General features: G+C 43.4%; 1 protein-coding gene across 2 annotated transcripts in view; it reads right to left on the bottom strand.

The window, feature by feature from the left end:
* Nucleotides 1-26,415, bottom strand: part of otofa (otoferlin a) — a 479,852-nt gene that overhangs the window by 62,750 nt on the left and 390,687 nt on the right. For both annotated transcript variants that reach the window (XM_068017769.1, XM_068017778.1), the window contains 6 exons: nt 25,287-25,448; nt 22,724-22,843; nt 20,115-20,276; nt 17,906-18,068; nt 2,174-2,304; nt 710-739 (listed from right to left, as the gene is read on the bottom strand). In XM_068017769.1, the coding sequence (XP_067873870.1) occupies nt 710-739; nt 2,174-2,304; nt 17,906-18,068; nt 20,115-20,276; nt 22,724-22,843; nt 25,287-25,448 (768 nt within the window). The remainder of the gene's footprint in view (nt 1-709; nt 740-2,173; nt 2,305-17,905; nt 18,069-20,114; nt 20,277-22,723; nt 22,844-25,286; nt 25,449-26,415) is intronic.

Raw genomic sequence — 26,415 nt, 5'->3', positions numbered from 1 at the left:
ACATTTCTTCCCAATATATTCTCTTCAGATGTATGAAGAATCAGTGTTTGACCTGTAGAATCACCCTAATTTGGTTCTCTAATTGAGAAACCAATATAATGACTGAGGAAAAGATTTGGTGCAGAACAGCAGCAAGATTGAAAGTAACAAAAAGAGGAGACAGGAGAAATGAAGAATAATGTTTTGGTGATGCCTAGCTTGGGTTTTAGTACCTTGAAGATTGTAAGGGGAGAAGGAAAAACTGACAAGGCAAGGAGTTCCAGAGATCTGAGGTCCTGGAAAAGAATGAATTAGAGTAGGAGACTGTGAGATGAATCTTGGTTTCAACACACTGATGTGGCGAGGATAAGGAAATGTAGGTTGGGCTACATGGAGCTTAAAATGAGCAAAAAAAGAAAGTTCAGAGCAGAAATGTTGTGTTTATAAAATAGTGAGAGCCAAAAAGGGTTGTTGGGATGAGGGAGGGACGAGATTGTCTATCGGATGACAAACTAGCTCCTGTATCCTGCATAGAAATTTATAAGTGATGTGATAAGAGCCTCCCCAGATATGGGAGCAGTATTCATGTCTTAGATAAACTTGGGTGTTAAAGAGAGTTAAGAGTTATTAAAGGAAAAAGAATGTCTTTTTCTCAGAATTATGATAAGTATGTATCCCATTACAGAGCCCTGACATGTGATAACATCATTGCTGCAGTATTTCAACTTACCGCATCAACCTTAACAACAGCATCGGAGTTCTGTCATCAAATGGAAACAAACAAAATGAGATGATGTCAGCATCACAAAATTAACAACATAGATATAATGAAAATACTGTCTCCATCGTGATCAGAAATGGAGCAAGAGAACATTAAAAAAACACAGAGCCATGCGGCTAATAACAATATTTTTGGGTGTTTGGAAAACAAGAGGACTCAAAAAAAGATGCTGAAATGAATTAAAATGAGAAATCACAAAAACATGATGTATAAATTATTGCTGGAGCCTGGCATTCTAAACTCCAAATACCCACTGTTTGGGAACAGTGTTAGAAAGGGTGCTGACATGTTGCTGCAGACTGTAGGAACACTACAGAACTTAAACTCACAGGCCAAATGGACACAGTTCGAGAGTTTTGACAGCAAAGTGCTAGCGTTCATCATGTTGGATGGAGCACAGTAATAGATGTATCTCATTTCACCTCACTGCTGACGATCAAAATTGATACTTTTATTATCCAAATCCTTTTGTAAGGGTACAAACCCTTAGTTTTTTTTCCTGGCCAACAATACAGAGTAATAGTTAGCATGTGACCTGCTTCTAGGCTTCTGCTAATGCCATTGATTTGGTCAGAAGGAGATGTGTGTGATTATCTCTCTCATTCTGACTCCTGCCCGATGTGCACAAACCCATGCCCCAGATCCACGGGTGCCCAATGGTTCCTCACCTGTAGTCATTCTTTATTTCTGAGCCAAGACGGTGAACACCTTTGTTGAGGTCATTGCCTCATCAGTATCTGACTTTCCAGCACAAGGCACTGGAACCAGCAGCAGCAATTTGTCTGTTTGTTTTCTTTCTTCACTCCAGGACGTTGGTTGCAGTGGCCTCATTGATGGTCTGGCAGAAGCTAGCTAATTCTGGAGAGACCAACTATTGAACCTGAGAGCATCCTAACTTGTAGGCCTCAATACCACAGCACACAAATGGACTCAATCTGCCAGATAGAGTGAGAGCAGTCCACTTGCAAAATTTACAAAGGCTACCAGCAGGTCCCTCATGAGTGTGAGGGCCCCAGGTTAGAGGGCCAGTAGCCAATGAAGGGATGTTGAAGCATTCTTTGGGGAGCTTGGAGAGAGCACAACTGCTCCTACTGACCCACAAGGAGTGCTGGAACAGCTACCTACTTTGGGAAGCTGGCAACTCCCACCTTCATTTCACTTCTGAGATTCCTGAGCCCTGGAAACCTACACAGCCGCAATAAACTTTAAATCGGGCTTTCAATTGCACTGTAGCAGTCAGATGTAAATATGTTAATAAGGGTCTTGCCGCTCCATGGTGGCATGCTCAGAACCCTTGATATCCACTGCTGTAAAAATGATGCTGGATATGGTGCATTCCATGCATTTCACATTTTAACCCACTGAACCCTCGCCTGCCCATTGTGGGGAGTTTAATATCAATGCCATACTTACAGCATCCAATTTGACAACAGTCTCCATTTTCTTCACTGGAATCTCCATTTCCAAGTTAATGTTGATATCACCTGCAGGGCGAGAGAGTGGGCCTCCATTTGCCAATGCCTGATATCCAATCATTAGTTTAGCTGAACAGAAACCAGTGGAAATCCAGAAGACAGGGACAGACAGAAAAAAACAAGGACAGAACAAGGAGAGAAAAATATCAGAATATGGATAGAAATGATTCCAGAGGGCAGAGGTGAGGCAAAGGTAAATTGGAAATATCATGTGGAGGAAGGTTATGTTCCACTGATATGTGACAAATACATGCGAACCAGAAGGGATGTAGTGTTATTGGTAACAGTATCCCTATCATAATGGGTTACTTTTGTTTTTCTGCAGGTCAACAGAACGTTGTATGAAGAGACACGGAAACAGAAGTGCTCTTTGTTTTAATCTAGAGGACTCACATAAGAGGGCAAAGGGATACCCTCTTATTCAAGGCAAAGTTCATATACTTCCCTACGTGTTATGTCAATGCATGCTACGTTTCAGTGCATGTTAATAAGCATAGCTGGCAGATCTGATTGTATAGCAGCCATGCAGAACTTTTCCTAATCTCAGTCTAATATAAAAAAGGATTGTTGCTTTACTGTTGATCTTTTGCATATATATAAATGATAAGGATATTTAAAATGCCGTAAGAATGCTTGAACAAATCGAAAGATTTTATAAGAAAGGTCCCGAATAGGTCAACTTCCTTTTCAAAATTGGGTTGGTTCAGATTTAGCAAACTTCAATAAGGGAAAAAGCAGACCATGTGAATTGGATAGAGAAGTTGAAAAGAAAAATTTTCAGGATTATGGGATAAGAACAGGGGAGTTGAATCTTTCAAAGACCCAGCACAAGCATGATGGGCCAAATGGTCTTCCGTGCTGTAAGATTCTATGATTGTATTGTATGATTTATCATGTAAAATAGTGTAAAATAAAATAAGTGTACTTATCCAAGCTCTGCACTGAAATTGCTAATGTGCCTTTCTAAACATTGTATTTCAGTATAATTTTCTTTCCAAGGCTCTCATTGTATTTATGCTTCCTGCCCAAGTATTCCATCTTGTATCCATTCAATTCCATGAGGCTGATTGTGGACCCCTCCTTCATTAGTTGACCTTTGTGAGATGTGCTTCTAAATGGGATAAGGTGGATAAAGCCAATTTTCTCTGCACTAAGACAGAATGCTCATTGAAAGTACTTAATACATTGGATTAAACGGCAAAAAACTGAAAACGTTGGACAGCTGAAATAAAGCAGATGCTGGAAACACACAGCAGTTCTGTCAGTATTTAAAGAAGAAATTACAGGATATTGTCTCTTTTGCAATGCCGATGTACATTTTCTGCTTTCTCCGTTGATTCAAGAACCACAATGGAGGCGCCATAGCCATCGACTGCAATTTATAACCATCTACTTAAGGGGCAGGACATTGTATTCTGGGTCGTGACCCTGCCGTCAGGGTCAAACATAGGTCCTGACCCCGCACTGTGTTGGGAGCAGTCACCTGACTGTGATTTTCCCTGATTTGGCCAATTAGTAGCCAGAGGCCATGCTCATCATCCAATTAAGGATGGTGGGTGGGCTCTCAAAGCTGGAGGGCCAATAGGAGACCCTTCAGCATGGAAGGAGTGCAGCCTGCCCTTTCAGGTAAGGGAGAGGGCGCCTCCATCAGCACTTATAAAACTTTTGAATTAAAAAATGGCCACAGCTGCTGGGCTACCATTGTGGAAGGGTGGTTTGTGGCTGTAGTAGTAGCAAGGTAGACGGGGAGGGCCTCAAAGCCTGCCTGATGCACTGACTCCCCCTGGCGAGCCGCTGGGAGGCCGCCTCCAGGCAGCTGGTCTGTTCCCAATACCATGGGGGACTCTGATAATTGGCCTTTAATGGCCTTTAGCTTACCTTAATTGGCTACCTGAAGCTAGTGGGTGGGTAGCCCTTCCTCCGTCAAACCCACCTCCGGGAAACTGGCTCTGTGGTGGGATTGTACTAGCAAACTAGCATGCTGGCTCGCCGATGGCACGGAATTATGCGCCTACCCTCCTCCATTCTCTCCCCCATATCGGGGTGAAAATTCTGCCCAAGGAATCAGCACTTTCCATAACTTTATCTAGTAACAATATGTTATGGAAACATAATTATTTCTCAAACACTAACTACCTTTCTGGGCAAAGTTGTGGCAGAGTGCATTAATTCTTAAGACGTAGGTTTATCATCCTCCTGAGGCTTCCCCACAAAGGGAAGAACAGCAGAAGCTACGTCATCCTGAGACTTTCACACACACCTTGTGGTGGCCTAGAATGCCATTGGCAGGTGTCTGGGAGCACACTTCATGCCAGCTATCTTGACTAAAATTGGGAGAAAAATTACAAATATGACAGAAAAAAGGTTTAAAGAACATTGGGGGAGAAATTCAACTTGCACTGGTCACTGGTGTGAAAAGGGCAGTGCAAAGCAAATGTCCACACAAAGATGCAGCCTTAGGCCCATTTGAAATTGGGCCTTGGGCCTTAGCTGCATCAAATAGGTGAGCTGCATCGTGATGCCTGGTTGGGGACTCAGGAAATTGCCCAGCTCTGATACTGGGGTGACCAGCAGGAAGGTTCTGGAAGGGGGAGGTGGGGGGGAGCTAAAGAGAATAAGGTGCATAAAGGAGTGAGCATGTTGCATAGTACTAAAGAAGGAAGTACCATATTAGATAGGAGCATAAGAAGGACTATGAGGAATACAAAGACAGGTTTAGAATGCATGTATGTAAATACACAAAGTGTGGTAAATGAGGTTGGTGAGCTACAAGTGCAAATAGCAATATGGGAATATAATATAGTGGCAATAATGGAAACGTGGCTTAAAAGTAGTGAGTGCTGGGTACTTAATATTCAAGGTTACAAAGTGTTCAGGAAGGATAGAGAAGGAAAAAAGGGAGGTGGGGTGGCAGTATTGATTAGGGAAGACATTGTAGTGTTGGAAAAGGAGGATGTCCTTGAGGGGGCAAGGACAGAATCCATTTGTTTAGAGTTGAGAAGCAGGACAGGTATGATCACGCTACTGGGGGTATTCTGTAGGCCTCCAAATAGTGAGAGAGATAGAAGGGATAAATCTGTAGGGAAATCACAGAGATGTGTAAGAACTATAGAGTGGTGATATTGGGGGGCTTCTATCACTCAAATATCGATTGGGATAATGTTAGAATAAAGGGTAAGGAGGGGGAAGAATTTTTGAAATGTGTTCAGGAGAACTTCCTTGACCAGGATGCTCTCGGTCTAACCAGGAAGGAGGCTTTGCTGGATCTGGTACTGGGAAATGTGTTGGGCCAAGTGGACCAAGTATCTGGGAGAACATTTGGGTAAGAGCGATCATAAGGTTTAGATTAGTCATGGAGAAGAGCAAGGAACAATCTAAAGTAGAACTTCTAAATTGGAAGAGGGCTAACTTCAATGGGATGAGTAGCGATCTAGCCAGGGGTAAAATGGAACCAAAGATTGACAGGAAAAACTGTAACGGAACAATGGGTGATCATTAAGGCGATGTTTCAGGTACTTTCCAACAAGGGAGAAAGATAGGGAAACCAAAGCCAGGGCTCCATGGATGATGAGGGAGATAGAGAATATGATGAAACAAAGAGAGTGTGTGATGCATGTCAGGTGAATTCTTCAAGTGAGGCCAAATATACTAAGTTTTTTTTATTCTGTCATTGGATTTGTCAGGGGAAGGTCATGTCTTACTAACTTGATTGCATTTTTTGGAGGAGTATCAAGGAGAATTGATGAGGGTAGTGCAGTGGATGTGGTCTACATGGATTTTAGTAAGGCATTTTATGAGGTCCCGCATGGCAGACTGGTTAGAAAAATGAAAGTCCATGGGATACAGGGGAATGTGGAAGGATGGATCCAAAATTGGCCCAGTGACAGGAAACAAAGGGTAGTAGTTGATAGATGTTTTTGCAAATGGAAAGCAGTTTCCAGTGGTGTTCCACAGGGCTCAGTGCTGGGACCTTTGCTGTTTGTGGTAAATATTAATGATTTGGACTTAAATGTGGGAGGCATGATTGGGAAATTTGCTGATGACACAAAAATTGGCTGTGTAGTTGATAGTGAAGAGGATAGCTGTAGACTCCAGAATGATATCAATGACTTGGTTGAGTGAGCGGAAAAGCGGCAAATGGAATTCAATCCAGAAAATGTGAGGTAATGCATTTGGGGGTCTATAGTACACTCCTAGTAGTGTGGCTGCCCCTTTTTTATTTCAGATCTCCACCCATATGGCCTTATTTGATGATTCATTTAGCATATCATCTCTCTTCACAGCTGTTATTGATTCCTTTACCGATAATGCTACACCCCCTCCTTTTTTATTCCCCCTCTCTATCCCACCTGAAAACTCTATATCTAGGGATGTTGAGCTGCCATTCTTGCCCATCTTTAGGCCATGTTTCCGTTATAGCAATAATATCGTGTTGCCATGTGTCTATTTGTGCCCTCAGCTCATCGGCTTTATTGACTATACTTCTTGTATTTAAATAAATACCTTTGAAAGTAGCAGCTATGAGGAAAGATTGGATAGGTTAGGGTTGTTTTCCTTGGAACAGAGGAGGTTGAGGGGTGACTTAATTGAGGTGTACAAAATTATGAGAGGCCTAGATAGAGTAGACAGGAAAAGTACCTGCTTCCCCTAGTGGAGAGGTCAGTTACCAGGGGGCACAGATTTAAGGTTATTGGTAGAAGCATTAGAGGTGACATGAGGAAAAACTTTTTCACCCAGAGGGTGGTGGGTATCTGGAATACATTGCCAGGAATGGTGGTGAAGGCAGAAAGCCTCAACTTATTTAAAAGGTACCTGGACATGCACCTAAAGTGCTGTAACCTGCAAGGCTATAGACCAGCATGCAGGAAGGTGGCTAGATTTTTTGACCAACGGAGACATGATGGGCTGAATGGCCTCCTTCTGTCCTGTAACTTTTCTATGGTTCTATGGGATGTGAGCATCATTGGCAAGGCCAGGATATGTTGCCCATCCCTAATTGCCCTTGAAAAGGTAGTGGTGAGCTGCCTTCTTGAGAGGGGAAGTGAAGAAAAAAATAAGACTGGCAAAGAGAGAATAGGAGAATAAAATGGCAATTAACATAAACAGAAACCCAAAAATCTTCTACCAGTATGTAAATAGTAAGCAGGTAGTAAGAGGTGGGGATGGGCCTTTGGTACAAAGGTACTTAGGTACAAGGAAGGTGGTATATGCTTAGAGGCACAGGGCAAGGCTAGAATATTTAATGAGTACTTTGTATTGGTGTTTACTAAGGAAAAGGATGCTGACAGTAGAAGCAGAGATGGTAGAGATAATGGATGGGGTGAATATTAATAAGCAGGATGTACTGGAAAAGCTGGCTCTGCTTAGAGCAGTAAGTTACCTGGTCCAGATGGCTTGCATCATAGATTGATAAGGGAAGTGGGGATGGTGATAGTGGAAGAACTTGCCATAATCTTCCAATCTTTCGTAGATATGAGAGAGGTGCCAGAGGATCGGAAAGTGGCAAATATGACACCCATATTCAAGAAAGGATGCAAGGACATTTCTCGTAACTATAAGCCGCTTGGTTTAACATCAGTGGTGGGTATGGTTTTAGAAACAATAATCAAGGAAAGAATTAATAGGCAATTGGAGAGGTGTGAGTTAATTAAGGATAGCCAGCATGGATTTATAAAAGGCAGATCATGTTTCACTAATCTAATTGAATTTACTAATGAAGAAACAGAGAAGGTTCATGAGGGGACTGCGGTGGATGGTGTTTTGCCTCCCTGTTGCCAGAGTCAAGGATATCACAGAGCAGTCACGGGACATTCGTAAGGGGGAGGGTGAACAGCCGGAGGTCATGATTCACATTGGTACCAATGACATAGGTAGAAAGAGGAATGAGGTCCTGAAAGCAGGTTTTAGGGAGCTAGGTAAGACATTAAAAAGCAGGACCTCAGAGGTAGTACTCTCTGGATTGCTCCCAGTGCTATACACTAGTGAGCATAGAAATAGGAGGTTAGAACTGATGAATGTGTGGCTGGAGAGATGGTGCAGGAGAGAGGGCTTTAGATTCCTGGGGCACTAGGACTGGTTCTGGGGAAGGTGGAACATGTACAAACTGGATGGTTTGCATCTCAATAGGGCCAGGCAAAATATCCTTGCCGGTAGGTTTGCTACTGCTGTTGGGCAGGGTTTAAACTAGTTTGGCAGGGGAATGGGAACCCGAGGGTAGACTCAGCTGGGGACAAATCAGAAATGGAAATGAAAGGCAGAAAATTATTGAGTGAGTCAGGAAGGCAGAAGAAACAAAGGGTAGAAATTTTTTTAAAAGTTTGGCAGTGCTCAAGGGTATATACTTCAATGAGTATAGCAAATAAAGCAGATTAGCCGAAGGCACAGATAGAAACGCGACAGTATGGTATCATAGCTATTACAGAAACATGGCTTAAAGAGGGACAGGAATGGCAGCTCAATATTCCTGGTTACAGGGTTTTCAGATGAGATAGAGAATGGGATCAAAAGGGAGAGTGGGTGGCAATTTTGGTTAGAGAAGCAACTACAGCTATGAGGAGGGATGATATGTTAGAAGGATCATCAATTGAGGGCATATGAATTGAACTTCGGAGCAAAAAAGGGGCAGTCACACTACTGGGCGTGTACTATAGACCCCCGAATAGTCAGAGGGAGATAGATGAGCAGTGCAGTGCAGTAATAGTAGGGGATTTTAACAACGCCATCTCATTCCCAACTGAGATAGTTTTAGTGTGAAAGGAATGAAGGGAACAGAATTCTTAATATGCATTCAGGAGAACCTTTTTGGCCAGTATGTAGCAAGTCCAACAAGAGAGGGCGCAGTTCTAGAGTTAGTTTTAGGTATTGAAGCTGGGCAGGTGGAAGGAGTGGCAGTGGGAGAGCATTTTGGTGGTAGTGATCACAATTCAGTTAGTTTTAACATAACTATGGAAAAGGGACAGAGATAGAACAGGAGTTAGAGTTCTCAATTGGGGTAAGGCCAATTTTATAAGCCGAGGAGTGATTTAGCAAAATTGGACTGGAAACAACTACTTAAAGGTAAATCAGTGTCAGAGCAGTGGGAGGCATTCAAAGGGGAGATTCAGGGGTTCAGAGTAAACATGTTCCTACAAAGAGAAAGGGTGGAACAGCCAAATCTACAGCCCCCTGGATGTCAAGGAGCCGACAGGGTAAGAGAAGGCACAAACGGAAAGCTTATGTCCGACACCGAAAACTCAATACTACAGAAAGCCGAGAGGAGTACAGAAAGTGGAGGGGTGAAATCAAAAAGGAAATTAGGAAAGCAAAGAGAGGGCATGAAAGAATATTGGCAAGTAAAATCAAGGAGAACCCAAAGATGTTTTATTAATACATTAAGAGTAAGAGGATAACGAAGGAAAGCATAGGGTCCATAAAAGATCAAAAAGGTCATCTATGTGTGGAGGTGGAAGATGTGATATGGTTCTTAATGACCATTTTGGGTGGAATTTTATGGTCTCCCCTTTTATGGTGGGTTTGGAGGCGGAGAGAGCATAAAATCGGGTGGGATGGTGGCGGGAGTGGGGGGGGGTGGGCACCGCACCTCCATCCCACCTCCGCAGAAGGCCCGTGAATGGCCTTCCTGCCCCACTGCTAATTGAGGCCCTTAACTGGGGAATTATCCCCAATTAAGGGCCTCTTCCTGCCGCAGCCGCAATTACCCATGCAGCAGGTGGCCATGTTGCCGCATGGGAAACACGGCACAAAAAACTGTGCAGGCTGCTTCCCGGCTACAGGGGTGGGAGTGGGGGAGTCCCTCGTTCAAAGGCACTTAGTGCCTGAACGAGGAAGCCAGCATTGGGAAGGGGGGTGTGCCCGCTGAGGGCCTTTCCCCGTCCTTGCTGGCAACCTCCTTACTCCCCTCCCCCATGACCCCCACCCTGCAAGACTCCTCCTGCCCTGGCCTACCTTAAGCCTGGTTCCATCACCGGTCCTCTGTGTTTGGTCACTGCAGCTACAACAGCAGCCACCGCCTCCGTGGCTGGCAGCTCTACAAGGCTGCGACTACTGGTGACGGGGTCCTAGATCCTATGGAAGGCTCACTGCTGTCAAGTTAAGTGCCTGATTGGCACTAAATTTGTTGGGCCTTCCATACAAGAGGCAATGAGAGGATCTCAGCATTGGTTTCCCCGATGTTAAAACCCCGCCGCCAGCATAAAAATGCCCTCTTTGCAAAAGAGGGGGACGATGCAGACATTGTAGTTAAGAAGGAGGAGTGTGAAGTATTGGAATGTGATAAACATAGGGCGAGAGGAAGTATTAAAGGGTTGAGCATCCTTGAAAGTAGATACATCACCAGGGCTGGATGAAATGTTAAAAGGCTGTTAAAAGAAGCCAGGGAGGGAATAATGGAAGGTCTGTCCATCATTTTCCAATCCTCACTGGATACAGGTGTGGTGCTGGAGGATTGGAAGCCTGCTAACGTTGTACCTTTGTTTAAAATGGGAGCGAAGGATAGACCGAATAATTACAGGCCAGTCAGTCTAACTTCAGTAGTGGGCAAATTATTGAAATTGATTCCGAGAGACAGGATAAACTGTCACTTAGAAAGGCACTGATTAATCAAGGATGGATTTATTAAGGGAGGGTTGTGTTTGACTAACTTAATTTAATTTTTTGAAGAAGTAACTAGGAGGATTGATGAGGGTAGTGCAGTTGATGTGGTCTACATGGATTTTAACAAGGCTTTTGACAAGGTCCCACATAGCAAACTGGTTAACAAAAAAAGAAAACCCCATGGGATCGAGGGGAATGTCGCAAGGTGGATACAAAATTGACTCAGTGGCAGGAAACAAAGGGTAATTGTTGACGGGTGTTTTTGCAACTGGAAGGCTGTTTCCAGTGGGTTTCGCAGGGCTCAGTACTAGGTCCTCTGCTTTTGGTGGTAGATATTAATGATTTGGAAGTGAATGTAGGGGAAATGATCAAGAAGTTTGCGGCCGACACAAAAATTGGCCTCGTGGTTGATAACTAGGATAGCTGTAGACTGCAGGAAGATATCAATGGACTCATCAGGTGGGCAGAAAAGTGGTAAATGGAATTTAATCCAGAGAAATATGAGGTAGGGAGGTCAAACAAGGCAAAGGAATACACAATAAATGAGAGTATACTGAGAGATGTAGAGGAAGTGAGGGACCTTGGAGTGTATGTCCACAGATCCCTGAAGATAGCAGGACAGGTCAATAAGGTGGTTAAGAAGACATATGGAATCCTTTCCTTGATGAACATCCTGGGGGTTACCATTGACCAGAATCTGAACTGGACCAGCCACATAAATACTGTGGCGACAAGGGCAGGTCAGAGGCTGGGAATTCAGCAGTGAGTAACTCACCTCCTTACTCCCCAAAGCCTGTCCACCATCTACAAGGCACAAGTCAGGAGTGTGATGTAATACTCTCCACTTTCCTGGATGAGTGCAGCTTCAACAACACTCAAGAAGTTCGACACCATCCAGGACAATGCAGCCCACTTGATTGGCACCCCATCCACCATCTTCAACATTCACTCCCTCCACCACCAACGCACAGTGGCAGCAGTGTATACCATCTACAAGATGCACTGCAGCAACTCACCAAGGCTCCTTAGACGGCACCTTCCAAACCCACAACCTCTACCACCTAAAAGGACAAGGGCAGCAGATGCATGGGAACACCACCAGATGCAAGTTCCCCTCCAAGCCACACACCAGCCTGATTTGGAACTATATCGCCATTCCTTCACTGTCGCTGGGTCAAAATCCTGGAATCCCCTTCCTAACAGCATTGTGGGTGTACCTACACCCATAGGATTTTTGCGGTTCAAGAAGCTCACCACCACCTTCTCAAGGACAATTAGGGATGGGCAATAAATGCTGGCCTAGCCAACGATGCCCATATCCCATGAGCGAATATAAATTAGCCAAAGCATAGAATATAAGAGTAGGGAGATTATGCTGAAACAATATAAAACATTAGTTAGGCCACAACTTGAGTACTGTGTGCAGTTCTGGTCACCTCATTACAGAAAGAATCTAACTGCACTAGAGAGGGTACAGAAGAGATTTACGAGGATGTTACCAGGACTGGAAAATTGCAGCTATGAGGAAAGATTGGATAGGTGGGGGCTGTTCTCCTTGGAACAGAGGAGGCTGAGGGGAGATTTGATTGAGATGTACAAAATTGTGAGGGTCTGGGATAGAATGGATGTGAAGGGCCTATTTACCTTAGCAGAGGGGTCAGTGACTAGGGGGCAAAGATTTAAAATGATTGGTAAAAAGATTAGAGGGAGATGAGGAAAAGTATTTTCACCCAGAGGGTGGTGAGGGTCTGGACCTCACTGCCTGAAACGGTAGTAGAGGCAGGAAACCTCATCACATATAAAAGGTGTCTGGATTTGCACCTGAAGTGCCGTAACCTCCAGGGCTATGGACCAAATGCTGGAAAGTGGGAGTGGCTGGGTCGTTGTTTTTTTTGGGGCCGGCACAGACACGATGGTCCGTGGCCTCTTTCTGTGGTAAACTTTCTATGATTGTATGACTTGGATCTTCGAATTCAGAGTAAATTTCAAAATTTGCTGATGTTACCAAACTTGGAGGAATGGGCAAACAGTGAGGGTGATACCAACCAATTGCAATGTGACACAGATAGGCTAGCAGAGTGGGCAGATAAGTGTCAGATAGAATTTAATATAGACAAGTGTGAGGTGATGCATTTTGGCAGAGGGATAGGGAGGAGTAATATAGACTTAATGGTGCAGTTCTAAAGAGTGTACATGGACAGAGGGACCTGGAGGTTCATGTGCATAGATCTTTGAAGGTGGCAGAACATATTGAGAGACTAGTTAACATATCTTGGGCTTCATAAATAGAGGTTTTGAGTACAAAAGCAGGGAAGTTACGCTGAACATTTATAAAGCCTGGTTAGGCCACAACTAGAGCATTGTGTCCAGCTCTGGTGACCACACTGCAGGAAGGATGTGAGGGTCCTTGGGAGGGTGCAGAAGAGATTTACCAGAATGGTTCCAGGGATGAGGGATTTTAGCTAAAATGCTAGGTTGAAGAAGCTGAGGTTACTCTCCTTGGAACAAAGGAGACTGAGGGGAGATCTGATAGAAGTGTACAAGATTATGATAGGTTTTGATAGGTAGACAAAGAAAAGCTGTTCCCATTAGCTGACAGTATAAAGACTAGGGGACACATATTTAAGGTTTTGAGCAAGAGATGCAGGGGGATGCGAGGAAGAACTTTTTTACACAGCAAGTGATAATGACCTGGAACTCATTGCCTACGAGCATGGTGGAAGTGGAGGCAATCAATGATTTCAAAAGGAAATTGGATGGGCACTTGAAGAAAATAAACTTACAGGGAAATGGACTGACTGGATTGCTCTACAGAGAGCTGGAATGGACTCAATGGGCTGAATGGCCTCCTTCTGCGCTGCTTTGATTCTATGGAGGGGGAAAGCTTGGGCTGGCAGTGACACATAGTATTTTTGTGGAGCCAGGAGGAATTTGATTCCCATTTTGTAAACAGACTCTAGCAGCCCCTTTGAGGACCGAGGTTAGGCTGCTGAAGACCTGGAATAACTGGGCTCAAAGTGTCCATTTGAGGCAGGTGCCCTGCACACTTGGAAGCCACTGGCTTCCAATTTAACAGCCGACGCACTTCTGAGAAAGATTGAAGGTGAGAGATTGTGACCTGGAATTTTCCCCAACCTGAATTTTTCACATGTAGTTGAATTTCTCTGTTAATGCCTGTTCACTTCTTGTCTTTTTACATATGCTTTGGCTGATCTACAATAATTGCCATAAACCTTCAAAGCCACTTGCCATGTATAAATGTGCATCACTGATCCAGGATGAATGTGCCAATATTTCCAATCTCACTTCATTCCTGCAAGGTGGACTGAGTGAAATTCAATCCCAGCCCCAGTACATTCTAAGTGGGGATGAGCAGAAAGGGCCCATCAAAACTGTTGGCACTGTGGCATGAATGGTACTTTGAATTCATTTGATAATGCCCCAAAACAGTCTGGACAGAAGGGGAGCCAAGTGCCTTTAATGCAGTCAGATACAGATCTCCTGCCTTTCTTTCGAAGCATGACAGGGGATATGTAAACACTGGACCCAACTTACTATACATGCAAAAAATAAATGAGTAACTTTCACTGCAAATGCCCTTTAACAAATATCGGGCCAGATTTCTGATCCGATGGGCAGGGTAGACTTTGCATACAACTGAGTGCTGACCCCCCCCAGTTATCTCTCTGAGATCAGATTCATTTAAATGTTTGAGGCAGGCTCCCAATGGTATTTCCACTGCCACTGGACTGGGAAGAGAGAAAGATTGTGGCATTTGCTGTTGCGTAGCATGCTACAGAGGAAAAGAGAACATTTAATGTGTTGATTATAAAGTGCACCTCAGTGATTGATTGTTCGAATGTTTAAGGCCTTCTTTGCTGTCATAGCAACTTTGGCCACCAGAATACTTTGTATTGCTATTGTGCGAATGATGAGACATATCACATTTCCACCCCAGATTCACCGAAATTGGATAGAGAGGGAATGGAAAATCCTACCATAGGCTGGAATTTTACAATCCCCAAGAGCGGGCTGGTGGCGGGGGGTTGGGGGGGGCGGTGGCTGTAAAATGGAGTGGGAGGCTGGGGGGGGGGTCCTTTCTGACCTGCTCCCGACTCCACTGCACATTTACCCGGGGCAGTAGCGGTGAGAGAAGGCCCACCCGCCCCAGGCCAATCAAGGTCCTTCAGTGACCAATTAACTGGCACTTAAAGGCCTCCACCCACCGCCACAGGTATTTTGCCCTTGGCTGGCAGGTGGCAGAGGCCTCAGAAAGCCTGCCTGATGAAACTAGGCAGCTTTCTTGTGGGCTGGGGAGGGGAACATCCTGATCAGGCACCCTGTGCCCAATGGAGGGCCATCCCTGAAACCTCAACCACCCCCAACGCACAACACGCCCCTCGCCCTTCTCACCGACCCCATCCTGCCTCTCTGGGGCCTAACTGATTGTCTAAAAACTTACCTTTTTTCCAGGGTTGTCCTTCATCTTCCTCCTGAAGCTGGGTGTAGTTCCAGCAGTGGCCACCGCTCTCAGTAGTTCTGCTAGGACTAATAGCTGCCAGCCCGCTTGGTGGCCTGCATCTCCATCAGGCGGGCCCTCCTGCCTCAATGAGGTGGAAGTTCCACCCAAGACCAATTAAGGGCCAGGGGAGCATAAAATCTGGTCTGGATCCCCAGGCCCAGCGGAGGTGGGCTCACCACCGACTTTTTGGCCGGTGGAAGGGGCCTCCCTGCCCAATGAAAAATTCCAGCCACAATGACTGAAACTGTTTCGTATTTTAATTCCAAATCATATCCACTCAACTGTGAAACTCTGAAGTAGGGTTATATTAAACAATATTGGAGGTTATAGAATTTCCATCCTGTCTTCATATGCTAACTGAATAATGAATTAAATGATTATGGCCTTGCCAATTAGGGACTGGATTTTGTGCAGGAGGCGGGGGTCCTAGCGCCGGACTGAAAAGTTGTGGGGATCCCCGTCTCTGCACTTTTTCAGGCCCCCGGAGCGATCCTTTGGTCTTTGGCCATTAAAGTTGAAGGAAGCGGGGTCCCATCCTTTTAAACACTTATTAAGGATTGGGATCCCACCCCACCAAGAGCTGCCAGCTAATCAGAGGGCTGGCAGCTCAACAGTATCAGCAGTGCCACTGGGAGCGATGTCCATTGCCAGTACTGCAGAGGCCTCGGACTCAGGCCCAGCGCTGGAACCCCGGACCTGAGGTTGGTGAGGCGGGGTTGCTGGGGCCAGTCCAGAAGGCCCCGGCAATGTGGGGGTGGGGAGTGAGCTTTCGGTCTAGGGGGAGGGGTGTCCGGGGGTACAGTAGTCCCTGGGGGGCATCCTCTGTGGGCCACGAATTGCCCACAAAGGAGGGACTGCTCCCCCCTCAAGCCCGAAGGGAGGGCAGCCGTTTTCTAAGGAGTCCCCATCACCGCTGGTAAGATCCCAGCAACGGCGGGAAGAGGCCCTTAGTTGGCCATCAATAGGCCACTTAAGGGCCTCAAATGGCCTCTGGGCGAGAAGGCTGATGTTGGCCTATCCCACCCTTGGGACGATCGGGTCCGGCAATCCCGATGTCGGGTTCCGTTGTGGCTACTGCCACTCTGATTCTCCGGCCCCCCTGCCACAGAACCCGACGTCAGGTTGGGAACAAAATCCAGCCCTGCAAGTTGAGGTTTTGGAAACCCTGAGTGCTGCTTTGTATGAGAGAGAGGTACCAGGTCTTTACATTCAGAGCACTGTCACACCTTGACCTAGTGATCTGTTGGCATGTATGTGAATAAGACAATAGAGGGCTCACTTTTCTCAAAGATAGAAATATAGAAGTGGGAACAACTAAAATACAAAACTACCAACACATAGGGTCTGATTTTTACTTATTTTCAATGACTCCTGCTTTGTCAAAATTGCAATGAACACATTAAATTCTGCAACCTGTTAAGCATGGTTTCCAACAAGGAGTTCAAGATCGGTGAATTTAACCTTTACATCTCTTCTCGTACTCATGTATAATCCCATTTATATCTAATCTAGTGTCAAAAATATATAATCAGACCCTTCTTTTCTGTATTAAACAGTATGAGATTTTTCATTGGTAGGATCTTTGTGCATTGTTATACTAGTTAAAAGGGTATATGGATAAGAGAGGTACAGTGCATTCATATATATGTATTTTATATACATATGTACACATGCAGAAAAAATAGTTGATTGTTCAGGTGAATTTAAGAATTCCATACAAGGAGATGGGAATCCTGGTTACAGCTAAAGCTTGTACAGTTTTTAACTTCAAAAATAAACATCATGACATCAAGAAATGAAACACACTTCGAGCTAAATGTATTAAAAATTAACACTGGACACATATATTTAAGGTTGTAAAAATAACCACAGTTACACAAAATAGAAGGCAAATTGAATACAAAATATTTTACATTAACATTCAACAACTAATAAGCAAAATCAAATAGCTTGTTAAATTCCTGTTGAAATCGGAATAGATAAATTTACAAAGGCATCTATAAATCTAGTAAAATAGAACAGGGCTGAAAAGTTTCTTCCCCAGATCTACTCTATGATGAACGGTCTGGAGTTGATTACTCATCCTAGTTCTGATTTTAATGAAGGAAAATGTAATAAGCAAGATTGAAAAGTTCCTCCTGTGTCCCATGTTTCACCCTGAGGTGAACATCTCCTCTCATGACAGAGATAGTCTCCATTTCCACACCCGTTTTCCTTATTTTTATTTAGGAAATTGAGATAATAACACAATACAATCAGTGGCAAAGATATTGAGGAAGATGTAAACTGAAGATGGCCTTGGTGGTATTTGCAAAGGAAGACTTGGAGAGATTACAATGTCATCCCGAGATGCTGCAGGCTTCTTGTAGCCTCATAGTCCAGCAAACCTGGTTTAGTGAGGGATGCTAACTATATATATATGCACATGGGATAAATTTCCAGGTAATGCCGCTAGGAGAAAGTGAGCAGGTGGATGAGAGCTATCAAAAATTGATAGGCTTGATTGGACCCAATGAACTACCTCTGCTTCTTAAAAATTCTTAGCTTTTAATGTACCTGTATTTGTCCAGTTCTGAACTTTATTGTCTGGTGGTCTGTAGATGAACTTCCTCAGAGAACCGACAGCATGTGAACCAACCAGCGTGTACCTGCCAAAAGCTCGACAGTCCACCACACGGATATTAAGGGGAGGGTGAAGGAGTTCATTCTCTGGTAGATCCTATCAGCAACAGAACAGAAAAGTGTTAATAGGAGCAGCATGTATACCATAACAGAGAATAAGGTGAAGGTACCAGACTGTTCCACGAATGCAGTCATTATAGTGCTCACTTCACAATGCTACAATTTTAAGTGAAACTGCAATTCCTCTTGACATTGAGATTGGTCAGGAATATGTGTGATGGATTTCACCAAGTCTCAGCTTGGTTACTAGGTTAGATATCCTGGGCAGCTCTACCAACTTCCTTGGGAAAGAATGGATAACTTCCACATGTAGCCAGCAGCACCAGATAAATAGTTATAACTGCTCCCAGGAACAAAAATGAGAAACTAGGATGAAGAAGGATTGAAATGAGAATACCTAGATGTCCCTTATATGAAATTTTCAATACCTTTCTGCACCATAACCAAGCAATACTTAGCCTTGTTTTATTCTGACGTCAGGGATCGTAACTTCGATCTTATTATTCTGTTCGTTTTGCAGGTTGGAACTCCCAAAGGCATTCTTAACTGGAGTTCCTGTAGCCCTGTATTCTATCACCACAGGGACAATTTTAATCCATCTTGAAGTTATTGGCGACAAATTTGCATACAGTGTATCCCTTTACCTGGTGAAAAACTGGGGATTGAGGGGGAGGCTAATGTCTATTTCAGTGCCATTTATGAAATTGATTTCTGACTGTATTCTCAGGTGAAAAGCTATTAAATCAGCGGCCTTAAGGGAACTGCTGGAAGCTGCAGACAAAGGATAAATGCAAAACATCTGTAGGTGGAGCCAGGAGGAACAGGACCGCTTAACGACCTTAAATCTGTGGGCTGCTGCTGGCTCATGGTCGCTCCCCTGCCAACTACCTCCCCCTACACCTCCTAGACATGATATGTCATCGACGGGCACCCTACACGGCCAATGTTCAAAATATGATGACTAAACTATTGTCATGCAGGCCCCCACCTGCCAAGAATGAGAGACATATTTCGCCACATGAACATTGATTTTTAAACTGTTACTGGAGTAAAGAAAGAACGTGTTTTTAAAAACAACACCAGATCCTTGACTGGAAAGACATTTGCATAGTATCAGACAGTACTTGGAAGGGACAGAGAGGCCACTCCTTGCTCCAATTTAATCCACAGTGGACTTTTGATGAACAGACTTTGAAGGTGGAGAGGCTAGCATTCCAGGTTAACTGCTAAGATGGCCGAATGCACAAACAAAGTGTGATCAGACCAGTTTAGTCACATGACTAACTGGCTGTTGGAGTTTTTTGAATTTGAACTTGCCACAGAGAATTGGAACTTAGAAAGCGGTGTGCTTTTGGACTGGAAAAGACCTCTCTCTAATCTGCTCTCATCTCGCTCTCACCAGCTTTGGAAAGCATTGAAGACACATGAACCCCAAGACAGAAAAGTCTCCTACAGTGAACAAGGTTTAAGAAGAATACTGGGCCCCAATGAAAAGCAAGACTGCCTACAGTCAAGGACTCTACAGCGAACTCGAAGCACAGCAAAAAAAAAACCCTCTTCAGAGATTGCCTCAAACCTCTCTCCTTTATTTTTCTTCTGCTCTTTTCTGTCTCTATTTGCATGTGCGTATCGCGTATGCATGCTAGCGTGGGGTGCGGTGTGTGTCCGTAGGCGTTAACCAAATTAGAGTTTAAGATTAATAAAATTTCAATTTTCTTCTTTAAACCTTGTGTGCTGGTTTCTTTGCCTTATAATTGGAAAGCAGTGAACAAGGATTCACCAAGGGGGAACTCAAAACACAGTGTGTTTAAAATTAAACCCTGTCACAGCAAGACCAGGTGAAGGCTGAAAGAGACCCCTGGACACCTTTATCACCTGGTCGTAACACTATGAATAACTATACTCTGCTATCACCTTGCCTAAGTCAAATAATTAGTCTTTGTATTAGGAAGATGATGTGCTGAACTAATTAAAAGCAGATCTGTTGGCAGAAAATGTTTTCAGGCATAAAGCATAGGCCACCTGACTTATATGTCCCACAGCTATATGTAAATCAGAGACAACTGCAGTAGTCATTTCTCACCACTTCAAAATACTTGACCAAAATGCTGAAATTAGGATTTTTCTTATAGTTCTGAATGACTGCAGACTGCACACCCTTTCCAGCACATTCTATGTCAACTCGTGGTCTGTCAACTTGTGCCAGATTCACACGCTTGAGATCCCTGAGGCCCCAAAAGAGAATCTGCAAGGAATTAAAAGAGGAAAATGATTTCATGTACATGTATACCAACACAAACTAATATTTACAGGTCATGTCTTGCAGTTGGTATAAGCAGAATTATGTTGTTCTATAGTTCAGGATAAGAGTTTTTTGATGACTTGAATCAAGACTGTTTGATTCACTGTAGTAATCAGACTTCAAACTTCTGTGTGAATCACACGTAAGCTCTTCATTTCGTTCAAAGAGTGATCAAATATATCGTTTAACATTTGGCACCAGTAGATGGTGAAAAACAAAGCTCTTCTTTTGCCTGAAATAATTTTATGCTTATTTCTATTTATCTTTTAAGGAGATTAGATAAACAATGCTGCTCTTAATATTTGTTAGGAGAGAAGACTGGGAAATCTGAGTCACTTGTCAATTTTCTCTTCTTTCCCCTGAAGTGCCTCACATCTGCTTGGTGTGTTTCTTGAACAGCCAATCTGAGATTGGGAACTTAACTGTGCTAACAAACAGACATTCTACCAGGCTGTGGCATGGTACACCAATATTCCAATATACCACATCACTGGATATGAACGTGCATACGAACATATGAATTAGAAGCAGGAGTAGGCCACTTGGCCCCTCGAGCCTGCTCCTCCATTCAATAAGTTCATGGCTGAACTGATTACTCCACATTCTTGCCTATCCCTTATAACCTTTCACCCCTTTGCTTATCAAGAATCTATCTACCTTTGCCTTAAAAATATTCAAAAACTCTGCTTCCACCGCCTTTTGAGGAAGGAAGTTCCAAAGACTCATGACCCTCCGAGAGAAAAAATTTCTCCTCATCTCTGTCTTAAATGGGTGACTGCTTATTTTTAAACAGTGACCCATAGTTCTAGATTCTCCCATAAGGGGAACTATCTTTTCCTCATCCACCCTGTCAAGACCCTTCAGGATCTTATATGTTTCAATCAAGTTGCCTCTTATTCCTCTAAATTCCAGTGGATACATGCCTAGTTTGTCCAACCTTTCCTCATAAGACATCCCACCCATTCCAGGTATTAGTCTAGTAATCCTTCTCTGAACTGCTTCCAACGCATATACATCCTTCCTTAAATAAGGATACCAATACTGTACACAGTACTCCAGATGTGGTCTCACCAATGCCCTGTATAGCTGAAGCATAACCTCCCTACTTTTGTATTCAATTCCCTTCGCAATAAACGATAACGTTCTATTAGCTTTCCTAATTACGTGCTGTACCTGCATACTAGCCTTTTGTGATTCATGCACTCGGACACCCAGATCCCTCTGCATCTCCGAGCTCTGCAATCTCTCACCATTTAGATAATATGCTTCCTTTTGATTCTTCCTGCCAAAATGGACAATTTCACACTCTCCACATTATCAAATGCCTTCTGGAAATCTAAGTACAGTGCATTCACTGGTTCCCCTTCATCCACAGCAAATGTAACTCCCTCAAACAACTCCAATAAATTGGTTAAATATGATTTCCCTTTCACAAGTAGAATGGTCCACTTTGTGCTTATTTACACACAACCTCCTCCCTGCCTTCCCCATTCCCCACCCCCACCAATGAATCACTCAGAAAGATCATCTTCCTCAGTCTAGCTTTTGTGCTGAAAGATGCTGAATTGTTGCAAGATCCCAACCAGTACACTAACATCCTTCAGGAAGACCACTCTTATCCAGTCTAGCCTACTATGTGTTGACTCTTAATACACTCAGACCAAATTAGTGATGGGCCATAAATGCTTATCAAATTTTAATCCTGTGAATTTCCTTTTAATAATTGCCTTTGTTGTAATGACAATGAGGCTGTCAGCTTCGCAGATGTAATCAATGGAGAATCATTGATTTGTCATGAACTTCAACATTTTATACACTATCTTCATTGTAAAAACCAATGGAAATGTTAAGCCTAGCTTGATCAGATGTAATTGAGATTTTAACGACGTACTAAGTCATAATGTTCTCTGGTCCTGAAAAAGTATTTTTTACGAGTGTGGAGTCTCATTCCCTTAGAAGAACAATTGAAAATTGCATGATTTTTAAAAAGAAGAAAATACATGTTCATTGCTTTTTTAAAGTCTGTTTGTAATAGTTCAGCTTCTACCTTAATCCCATGTATATGCTCCAATCTTTATTTTGCTTTCTGTACAATGATAAAATTATGATATATAATCTCTGCTTTTTACTTCCTGCTTTACAGTCTGTTAGAGTTCTGCAATCTGATTGGTGAATCAGCCCGCCTGCTGCCTACACTGTTGCTGCACACCATAGATGTCTCCAAATTCAAATTTAATTTGTAACAGAGGAAATCCATGCTCTAGAGCCTGCTAAATCCTTAAGGGCACCTTTTATTGAGGTCAGGGGCAAGCACCGTCTCTTCATTGCTCATCATAGAATCCAGGCCAATGTATTGTTTTTAGTATGACAAAGTTCTAAGTGTTGCCTACCTCAATCCTGTACTTGCTCAACACAGGTCGGATCCCCTTAGGAACAGGGAGAATTGGACCACGATCAGAGTCTGTTGGACCATCAATTGGAGGCAGATTGTGCTTTCCTGAGGGAGGAATCTGAATTGAATGAATAAAACTGTGTGTAAGTAATCTCTAAAAGAGGATCTGGGAGTATGTCCCTGGCAATATAAAGAAAACATGCAGCAGCTGCAGTTTGTATAAAACACCAGCTTAACAAAATCAATAAATGATTTACATTGTCTCTTAAAGAGGAAATGGTTCACGATAAAATAATTACCTCACCTCAAGCACACGAGACAATAACATAAATTGTGCCAAAATGCATTATTGAGTCACATGTACATAATGTCACTGCGATGTAAATGAAACATAGCTCTTCTGTTGCCCCAAACAACAAAAGGCTTGACAAACACTTTAAAATAACATTGGATCTTACAAGTGTGAAATTCAGTGTTAGGGACTGCTTCACCTCTCAAACCCTTGATCTCCACCATCTAGAAGCACAGCAACAGAAAGTGCATGGGAACCTCATCACTTTGAAGTCTCTCCAAGTCACACATTGTCTAGACTTGAATATATATTGCTTGAGCAACCTCTTGATTTTTGGGGGGCAAAGGGCAACCCAAGCAGATTGTGGTAAACCCTATGGCACTGTGTACATAGATTTCCAAAAGACACTTGATAATGTTCCACATGAGAGGCTCCCAGATAAACTCAAAGCTGTGGGGTTTCAAGGCAAAACATGGGAATGGTTCAGAAACTGAAAGATAGAAAAGAATGAGTACATGTTAGAAGTGTCAAATTGGGGAATGAGTTGATGTTGGACTCACCACTGTTTCTAATTTGCATCAATGTCTTGGTCAAATTTTCAGAAAATAGCAAACAAGGAGGGATAGTAGAGTATAAAGAGGCACCCCAGAACTTACAAAATGTGTTGAACAAAATAATGGCAGCCAAATGTGAAGAAGGAAAACTGAACTGTACATCAATGATTTTCAGATAACTAAAATGAAGTTCAAAGAGACCTAGCTGTCTGTGTCTGATGCTTAACATGTCCAAGCAATGTGGAGAAGTAACTCCACAAAGCTAATAGAATGATGAACTACATAGCCAAAACAGTAGAATGCGAGGTAATTTTAACACCCCTCCCCCACCCATGATGTGCAGGAGAGGATCAGGTCAGGAGGGGTCCAGTTACATTTCCTGGTCTGGGCTGAGTTAGCTGATCTTAGCTGTGAAGACATTGGATGCTGTAACTGGCCTCTGTATCCGAGTTAGGGAGGGGGTAATTTAAAAAAAAAGGTGATGTTATCCACTTGTGCTTGCTTCCCAGTGACTGCTGCTGCAAGGTAGATTTGTGGCGACCTGCACTGAGCATAGGATTAGGCTCAAGACATTCAGTGAATAAGTTGACAAATGAAGAATGACCATTATTTTAGCTGAGGTTTCTGAGAGCATCACCCGTGACAGAACCTCCAGCATAAGCCACTATCTTCAGGTAAGGAGGGGAAACAGGAGAATAATAGAGGGTGAGAATAAGTTACAGCTCTTTATTTTACAAAAGGTGGGGAAAAGCCTGCCTTTTTGTACCCCTCCTAATTTTTTAATTAATTCCCTCCCTAACTAGGATACAGAGGCCAGTTACAGCATCCAGTGTCTTCACAGCTAAGATCAGCTAACTCAGCACAGACCAGGAAATGTACCTGGATCCTTCCTGACCTGCATGGCTTAGTTTTGCATCATGTGATTCATTTACCTGTTGGGTATGACGAATACAATTTGTAGCAGGAGCCGCAGTATCAAAGCGCTTTTACTCCTGGGAAATAAAACCACATCATTCCAGTAGCGGTGGCCACTACCAGTACTGCAGAGGCCTTGGACCCAGGCCCACTGCAGGAACCCTGGACCTCAGGTAAGTGAGACAGGTTCGCGGAGGCCAGTCTGGAAGGCCCTAGTGAGAGGGTCGGGGTGGGGTGGTTATGTCATCCAGGGGGAGGGGGGGTCCCATGCGGTAAAGTGGATCCTGGCGGGGTCCCTCCCTGGGCCACACGGAGGAGGGACACCCCCCACCAAAGCCTGCAGGGAGTGCACCATGTTACAAGGCACCCTCTCTGTGTGGCCTATCCTGCCCCAAGGAAGATCGCTTGGCGACGGGGAGGCAATGGGCCCTCCACCTCCTGCCACCTGTCGCAATACTCCGTGACCCCCCCCTCCTCCGACCATGCCTCAGGGGTCCACTCAAAATCCTGGCCCCTGTGTGTAGCTGCATTTCTTTTCAAAAAATTGGACACAAGCATCTTATAAACCTGCAATGATTATGTTATTTGATTGCTTGAATTTTCCTCATGCTTACTACAAATTGAATCACTTTTTTATTACTAGATGTGAAGGAGAATTCTAAGAACCTTGAATCTGGCCAGCTCAGTCTTGGTTTTGGCCATTAAAGCATTCCTAATGTTATTGTCATAGGAATCCTGTAGAACAATGAAAAGAGGCGGAGAAAATGTAATCAAGAGTTATTTCCATATACATGCATTACCTGCAGAAGTTCAAAAGCAGCCAGCAAGTCTCCAGCAGTCGAATTACCCCGGTAGATCTGATAATACTCGAGTTGCGGAGGGAAGCGAGGAGGGCCATATTCCTCTTCTGCCATCTTCACCACTGGCTTTGAAAATGTTCGACCAATGTACTCTGCTTTTCCCTGCAAATGTAGAATTGTTAGTAACAACCTAACATAACTGAAACATAAAGAAACACACGCAGACACACAGGGTTTCCCAGATGTTCTTAGAACATGAATAGATAACGTCAGCCTATGTGAATCTGACAAATCTTTCTCAAGACAGGACTGAGTAATGTTTCTGAACGGACCACAACATGGTCCAATACTGATCAACTGGAACTCAAATGCTACACTTTGCTTTCTGAGTCAACTAGATTGCAGTTTTTGATTTGCACTTTTGTTCATACATGACTAATCTGGGAATCCCTGCATTTAACACCTGCATTATTACAGAAACATTTCTATTGACTATAGCTTCTACTCTTCTACAGTCTGACTATGGTTCTACTGAGATCATCAGATTTTAGTTTCAAAATTGTTCTTACCGGATCAATGTCAAATTTTGATGGCTGTTTTGTGTGATGTAATATTGTGTTCATAAGATGAAACAGTTAGTGGCAGGGTTAACCAAAGTCATTACTTTTTGTAAAATGATCTGTATCTACTAATTCTCTAAAATCCTTTTCTAAGAATAGAAACATTCAAACACCCAGAATTTTCCCAAAGTGAGTTCTTCCATTGATTTACTTTTAGTGATTACCTTCACAAATTAACGTTTAACTATTCTTCTCCTGGCTTCATTGGTGTCTATTATATTTTGGAAGATTTATCTTTTGCAGACTCCTTCAAAGTAATAGCCCAGCTTTGACATTCTAATGAATAGCATTACTGTAGATTAGATGGGTGTTGGGCACTTGATCTGCTTCCTCTGATGAAACTAAAATAATTAGACTTCACACAAAAATTGACTTGAAAGATATGTTGCACCGTGTAGTCAATTTGGAGTTTTCAATTCACATTGAGTTCCTAGGATATTTGAGTAAAGATTAATTTTTATGCCATGAGTAATAAACACTCCAGGATTGTAAGCATTTTCTAAGAACAG

Source organism: Heterodontus francisci, chromosome 3 (genome assembly GCF_036365525.1).
Source record: "Heterodontus francisci isolate sHetFra1 chromosome 3, sHetFra1.hap1, whole genome shotgun sequence".
Classification (NCBI taxonomy): domain Eukaryota; kingdom Metazoa; phylum Chordata; class Chondrichthyes; order Heterodontiformes; family Heterodontidae; genus Heterodontus; species Heterodontus francisci.
Note: the sequence above shows the minus strand (reverse complement) of the source record. Positions and strands in the feature narration are given on the sequence as shown.